Genomic DNA, 7829 nt, shown 5'->3' with positions numbered 1-7829 from the left:
TGATGCCCGTGACCCATTTCAAAAAAATATTTGTGTGTCAAATAGATGGATTTTTTAATGGAAATAGAATGGTCTCACTTTGTATATACCCCATACTGTTATACAATATTGGCAAAGGGGTGCATTGAGAAAACCCGTGCATAAATATTACATTGTGTAAAGCATGCGTTGGTGTCGGTGAAAGATATGTGCGGAAGTTGTACGTGCACATCTCAAGTTAAGATTCAGCCTTGAAATGAAAATTAATTATATGCTTAGAACACATGGTTATTAGGTTTCTCATTGATTTAGGACTTATTAATCGGCTTATTTGGGGAAGGCTCAAGTGACCTATTCTGCTTTCTGTCTACTGGACACTTGTTTACATGTCGAAAACATTGCGCAAGTCCATGGGTATATTGTTCTAAGAATTAATTGTCTATACTTGTACAATTACAAGTACTGGAAGGCTGTTATCTGCACCGGAGCCTAAAGTCAGCAACAATTGTTACAGTCAATATAATACCACTGAGCAAATTGGATATTACCACTGAAATTACACCTGCCACGTATTTAGCCACTTTGTAAAATTCGAGAGAGAGAGAGAGACTGTGGAATGCAGTGCAAAAATGCACTATTGTTTAGTTAGTTTCCATTACTTTTTGTTGTTGCAGTTGTTGAGTCATTTTCCCATAAACCGTCTTTCCAGCATTAAACCAACATATTGCATTGCATTTATAACCAAAGGTTCTTGTTAATGCCGACAGAGTTTTGTAACATCTTATGCCCAAAAGTTTAACAACCTTCCCGCTCCTCTTTAGGCACACATGCTGCACTCATACAAGCTAGTTAAAATTCGGATTTTAGCTGTTGGAGAAAGAGAGAGAAAGTCAAAAGCAGAACCGTGCACTTCCCAGGAATTAAAATATATGTTTTGTGAGAACCAAAGTATTTGGTTTGAGTATCCATTAAAATGTTTGCTAATTATAAAGAGAGAGGACTGAATACTTATACAATACGTCAATGACTTTTTGGTCCATGAGCCAACAAGGTGTGATGTTTACCACTCAAGAAAAACATTTGGTTATACCCACAATTTTACGAATGCTGTGCAAAGTAGGCCAATATAAATGCATACCTTGAGTAGCATCTTGCTTATATCTGAATTCACATAGTCCAAGGCCACAGTGCAAAATCAGTTTTTTTTATTGTAAAGATCATATTCAAAACATGGAATTGGGTCGACGCATCTCAAACTTAGAATCGCGCCAGCTATCCAATTTGAATAGAGAGATGCAACTATGTAAGGCCCGGTGTAACTCAGCTGGTAGAGCATGGCATTTGCAACGCCAGGGTTGTGGGTTCTTTTCCCACGGGGGGCCAGTATGAAAAATGTATTCACTAACTGTAAGTCGCTCTGGATAAGAGCGTCTGCTAAATGACAAAAATAAATAAATAATGAAGACCGACAATTCCTCAAAAAGGGAATATGTCAATGTTGTTTTTAGAAATATTCTACAAGACTTTGAAAGTAGAAGAGATTGGTTGACGGGAGGTGGTGGCTAAAAGCTATTCAAACAAAGTGCCATCTTTCAACATGTTTCTAGTTTTGTGTTTGTCTCCGTGAACAACGCACTTTTGTTCTCATCTGCTTGAGGAAAGATTAAGTGTCATCACTTGAACATCAAGCTCCGTTATAGTCTACGTCATTTCGGTCAGCTTTTCTTGATAATACCCAATGCACTCTTCAGTCCTGTTTTTAAAATAATGCCACATAGACTGACCGCCGTAGTCAGGTTCATGCTTTCATTCTATTCCATAGACATATGACATACTGTAAAATAGTCTACTGTAAAAAAAAAACAAAAAAACTCTACACTGCACCAAAAGCCATGGTATATGGGGCAGAACCGTGAGAGGAGTTGTTTCTCGTTTTTTCTCTTCGGGACTCACGACCGAACAAATATAATAACAATAAATTGTAGGCCCTAGAACACACAGCAGTCCATGTATGCAGTTAACGGGCACAATGAACAATGTCCAATTTGTATAACAAGTATGTTGCAAAAGTGTTGCACTTGTTTTGCAGTTATGATAGATTTCAGTAGAGATTTCATCATCATTAGCCTATATTGGAAGGGGGCGGGCGGAGGGAGGCTCACGCAATCTCAGCACAGCCATATTAGGCCTAGGCCAAACCTAAAAAGCACATTTCTCGGTAAAAGTGTAATACGCATGGACACTGGGGTTCTGGACCTATAAAGCCTTATAGAGCTGATGTGAAAAGATCTGATGTGATTGGTCAAAAGAGCAATTAGCATGAAAAATATCAAAATTGGGCTGCCTGTATAGACGCAGCATAAGCGCCATACACCTTCATCATACATCTTCAAACTCGAACATAACAAGACAAGAAAAACTGACTAAACTTATATAGACAAATAAGCTTTTACGTTTTCAAAGACTTTGTAGGCTACTGACATTTTGTCTGGTCACATTACATTTCGAGAAATGATATAGACCCAAGTCTTAGCCTATTGCAAGAAAAATAGAGAACAACCAGGTGTCATATTGCGCTGCCTTTGCATCCGGTTTACAGGCTATAGGCATAGCCTGCTTGATAGACTAATCATAACTCAGAGGCATAACACATATCTATTTTCAGGCTAGGCATTCTGTCCCCTTTTCCGAAATAATTAATCGACGCAAATCACGGGCTCCTCCTATACTTGACGCACCTCTTGACATTAAGGTCAACAATAGTTTTAAATGTGAGTTCTAAAGCATTTAGCAAAACGTCACAAGTGGTGTTTTCCATCATATTAAATATTTCTTAATGGATACTGTGATATGCAAAAACAAATTCCATAAAAATGAATTGCCATGTTTCAAAGAAAAAATCTGAAATATTATAAATTAAACAACTTCTCATTTTCTTCGTTTTAATTGTAAAGGTTTATATAAAACTATAGTGGGATCGATTTGTTTATGTTTTTTTTTTATTAATCGCAGAGTTGACATGCAGTCGCTTTCCAAATGATTTAAAAATAACAAATAATAAAAGATGATAATCTGTAATCGTTCACATAAGGCTCTCGTGATAGTAAAACACTTCCCGATGATAACCCAAAACAAAATCAAACTGAATATGGCTCTCTTGGAAAACCTATGTGTAAACAAAAGGTCATGGGGTACCTTACTTGGAGTTTATGCATCTGTTGATACAGTTAGGGAAACAAGTATTTGATCCCCTGCTGATTTTGTACGTTTGCCCACTGACAAAGAAATGATCAGTCTATAATTTTAATGGTAGGTTTATTTGAACAGTGAGAGACAGAATAACAACAAAAAAATCCAGAAAAACGCATGTCAAAAATGTTTTAAATTCATTTGCTTTTTAATGAGGGAAATAAGTACTTGACCCCCTCTCAATCAGAAAGATTTCTGGCTCCCAGGTGTCTTTTATACAGGTAACGAGCTGAGATTAGGAGCACATGTACCGTCAAATCTAGGGTGAGAACCTCCTTCCCTCAGCCGGGGCATTGAAAATGGGTCGTGGATGGGTATTCCAGCATGACAATGACCCAAAACACACGGCCAAGGCAACAAAGGAGTGGCTCACGAAAAAGCACATTAAGGTCCCGGAGTGGCCTAGCCAGTCTCCAGACCTAAATCCCATAGAAAATCTGTGGAGGGAGCTGAAGGTTCGAGTTGCCAAACGTCAGCCTCGAAACCTTAATGACTTGGAGAAGATCTGCTAAGAGGAGTGGGACAAAATCCCTCCTGAGATGTGTGCAATCCTGGTGGCCAACTACAAGAAACGTCTGACCTCCGTGATTACCAACAAGGGTTTTGCCACAAAGTACTAAGTCATGTTTTGCAGAGGCGTCAAATACTTATTTCCCTCATTAAAATGCAAATAAATTGATAACATTTTTGACATGCGCTTTTCTGGAGTTTTTTGTTGTTATTCTGTCTCTCACTGTTCAAATAAACCTACCATTAAAATTATAGACTGATAATTTCTTTGTCAGTGGGCAAACGTACAAAATCAGCAGGGGATCAAATACTTTTTTCCCTCACTGTATGTATCCCCTAAAATAATAACATAATTGTAACAAGAATTAATACATTTTATTGTTATTGTTTTCAACAGTATAACATGTTATTACATTCCGGTAAAATACCTTTCAGCTCAGCCTGTTCAGCTAAACGCCTACCATCTCACCTCTCATCGCGTGCGCCACATTTTCCTGACTCTGTTCTTTCCATTTGCCTCAAGTGCCTGAATCTTTTCTCAAACATCCACGTGCTCTCAGAAAGTCCCTTTCCCAACAGGGTCCCGTGTTTAAGAGCCGAGGTCGACCAGGTTGGACGACATAGGGTTCAGTATAGTGTCGTTCAAAGAGTGATGATGGTGCACAGAGTCATGGCTGGGCACGAGGATGGCGCTAGGCCCAGGTGGAGGCGCGAGGCCGTGCATCTGCAGCCCTGAGTTTGAAGCGAGGAGCATAGCCGCGCTCGACGAAGTGTGATCCGGAGTACCTGAAAGCGTTTTGTCGTCGTCTGAGCTCCCCAAAAGTGTTTTATTTCCATTCATGGAAGAAGTCAATGTGTTGTGGCTGTTGGTGTTGGAGTTTTCGTTGTTTTCCCTGTAAAAAGGAAATAGAATAATATGGTAAATTAGAATGTAGCCTACATTAGCCCATATTGTCAGGTAGCCTTTACAAAAATGCATTCGCCTGCAAACGACACATACGCCTATAGGCTCATCATAATTATCCTGAGCTGTTAGATTAAGAATTTAGTAGGAGTACAGATTTTAATATACACGTTTCAGGCCTATGGATGAAAAGGAACTGGTAAATGAGCAGTGTAGGTTATGTCGTTGCTGTCATTGGCCTATGTTGTATTTTTTATAAGAAGTTATAGAAGGCTATGCAGCTGTTAAAACAACAATGTGTGAAATTCATGTGTCAAAGCCTTTCTGAAACAAGGATCAGTGTTCGATTTTCTTGCGTCATCTAGTCTCATCGTGCAGATTTTGTTTGGCCGCATAATACAAACTGGCTACTAAATGCAGTCATCACAAGAGCGTTAAGAGCGAGCGCAAACACACACACACACACACACACACACACACACACACACACACACACACACACACACACACACACTAGGTAATTTATATTATATTTATAACTTAACTGTTATTATATTATTGCTATAATTAGACTATTATTAGAAATCTGAATTGCATTTAGCCGTTTCTAAACACATTTGATCAAACACCACTTACCCTATAGCCATAATGAGGACGAATAGACATTTGTCACTACCGTAGTCCAGCATGTCAACGTTAGGAAAAAAATGTTGAGCCATTTGAATGATATCTAAACTGGTCTAGACAGTTAGTTTGGGCTTATATGGGTATGAAGGCATAATGTCAAACCTCAATTGTATACACACAAGCTGGCAGGCGTAAATGACATGCATAATTATTGCTAAACCTGTATTAGGCATACATTCACGGTCGCAACGCAATGACTCATGGTTTTAAAGTGGGAAGGCCTGATTTACGCAGTGGTTTCAGCTTGAATAAGTCACCAGCGGGTGAAAGAAGACACCCTCTGAGTGAACACATGACTAAAGACATTAAATGTCCTCTTTACAGTAGGCCTATAATTTCGAAACTTTGAAATGTACAAACAGCTCAGTAAGCAATAGCAAAATAACTACCACCCTCTAGCAGAATATCAACATCCTGGCATTCAAGGAACTTTGTTTTGTGTGCAAAACAGCTAACCCAGGCCTACATGTACACGTTCAAGTCCTCTATATCTTTAAGGATAATTCCTTACGTTTTCTTTTAAATTTAACTAGTGTTCATATTTATAGGCATGCGTCATTTAACCCTATGGATAGGTTAAATGGTAAAATAATAATAGCATGATATTAGTTTGCTTGTGTTTATCAAAGTTATAATTATTATCAATGATAGCTTAAAATACAATATTATTTAATTTAGAATAACCTGATTTGAAATGAGAGGATAAAATGTAGGAGTCAGTATTTCCTAACAAATAATACAAGGTAAAGTCAGCGTCCAGACTTTTACGCACACATAAACATTGAAAATATAAGCAATAAGACAACGAGTAAACATTTACTTACTCGTACCTTTCCTTAGCTTCTGCAGCGCGGTCTCTTTGCCGTCTGTTTTTGAACCAGTTACTGACTTGTGTGGTTGTCAACCCGGTGCCCTCGGCGAGCTCCCTCTTCTCTCGCGGGGAAGGGTAGGGGTTATGCGTGTACCATTCTCTGAGCACGCTCCGGCTCTTCTCTTTGAAACAGTAACTTGTCTCCTCGCCATCCCAGATAGACCGAGGCAGGGGGAACTTTCTGCGGACACGGTACTTTCCCACAGCCCCGAGAGGGCGGCCTCGGAGCTTCTCCGCCTCGATGTAATGTGCTTTGAGCCACAGCTGCTGCAGCTTCGGGTGGTTGTGAGGGGAAAATTGGTGGCTCTCAAGTATCTTATAAAGCTCTCTGAAATTTCCTCTGTGAAAGGCGACCACAGCTTTGGCTTTGAGAACACTTTCATTTTTGTGGAGGTGCTCACACGCGGGTAAAGACCACAAAAAGCGCCCGAGCCGTTCGATGTTTCCACCTTGTTGGAGGACCTCGCAGACGCACGCAACTTGCTCTTGCGTAAAGCCAAAAGTTGGAAGCATAGACATGGTTGCAAGTTAATAAACAGGTATGTTTTGCTCTACTTCCACGTCCTCTTTTATGGCTAAGACATTAATGCAAGTAGCCTACACTGTACGTCCACGAACGACCATGAAGGTCTCCAAAAGTAGGCTGTATCAAAATATAAAATCCAATCGAAATGTAAAAACTAAAGTCCCATTCATGAATGGCCATACAAAATGCACAGCATTCCCATCAAGTACACCGATAGAAAGTGTTTACTCCTTCCACAGTCGGTCTCTACCTTTTCTATTTCGTTTCAACATAACCTACTCCTGAAGACCAGGCTCGCTCGCTTGTTTTAATAATATTATTCTAAGCTGGCAAGAAAAGCGATTATGTGAACTGTGATTGGTTGGATATCTGACCCGGGGATGGCGAGGATAAAACAATAGTTTTAGTCAAATTATTTGTCATGGTTACGCTGTCATTCAAAGTAACCCGATATGCTTTGAGGTGGCTCCCTGGCCCCACTGACTGATTGTCCCTTTCTATCCAAGCTCGCCTACCAATAGAAATATTGCCCAGATTTTTCCTGTACATTTATTTTTCTCCCGAGTTTGACAGACATTCGAGGCAGCCAAAGAGCGAGAAGCTGTGGAGCAGTGATCCCTGTTTTCTGGGGAGGATGGCGCCAAAGCGCGTAGCAAGTGCGCGCACAGGACCCCAATGTTCATGTCCATAACCAGGAACCATGCACAATCCACAAGTGTATACACAGTCACCACTATTCCTGCTTATTAATGATGTGCCATCTAATGCTTACATTGTAATAAGGAATTTTATGTAGGCCTACACAATGCACCTGGCACATCATGGGATAGAAATTATATTTCAACTATAGGCTAGGCGTGAATAAACATTGCTGGGGGAACAATACAAATTGTTACCCGAAATATGTGGTATTATTTGACATGTTTTGACACAGTGACAAAAGTCTATAGAAACAGTATATCCTCAAGTTGAATAACTTGGGCAAACTGGTGCCGCTGTGGACGTGTTCCAGGAATGGGAGACAGTTGAATTAAATTGATTTCTGCTAAAGATTGGTCATAGAAAAGTGCCCAGATTTGAAGACAGTTCCCACACCTTCCAAT

At 39.9% G+C, this 7829-nt stretch overlaps 1 protein-coding gene across 2 annotated transcripts; it reads right to left on the bottom strand.

Annotated features, from left to right (window-relative positions):
• Window positions 1-4095: 4095 nt before the first annotated feature.
• LOC311128370 (homeobox protein SIX2-like) lies at window positions 4096-7009 on the bottom strand. 2 transcript variants are annotated; one of them, XM_084160485.1, is made up of 2 exons: window positions 6154-7009; window positions 4096-4631 (listed from the first exon to the last, which is right to left on the bottom strand). In XM_084160485.1, exons 1-2 carry the CDS (start codon window positions 6717-6719, stop codon window positions 4328-4330), a joined length of 870 nt encoding a protein of 289 aa, XP_084016611.1. In that variant the 5' UTR covers window positions 6720-7009; the 3' UTR covers window positions 4096-4327. The 2 variants fall into 2 exon arrangements, with proteins under 2 accessions (XP_084016611.1, XP_084016612.1); XM_084160486.1 differs by having other exon boundaries at window positions 6160-7009.
• Between the last annotated feature and the right edge of the window lie 820 nt (window positions 7010-7829).

Source organism: Coregonus lavaretus, assembly GCF_964263955.1.
Source record: "Coregonus lavaretus genome assembly, chromosome: 1".
Taxonomy (NCBI): domain Eukaryota; kingdom Metazoa; phylum Chordata; class Actinopteri; order Salmoniformes; family Salmonidae; genus Coregonus; species Coregonus lavaretus.
Note: the sequence above shows the minus strand (reverse complement) of the source record. Positions and strands in the feature narration are given on the sequence as shown.

Excerpts from the sequence above, each read along its gene's own strand:
- LOC311128370 (XM_084160485.1), bottom strand. The coding sequence starts at position 6,719 with ATGTCTATGCTTCCAACTTTTGGCTTTACGCAAGAGCAAGTTGCGTGC. Across the intron at positions 4,632-6,153 it reads GAAGCTAAGGAAAGGTACGA|GGAAAACAACGAAAACTCCA; the intron begins GTAAGTAAATGT and ends TCCTTTTTACAG.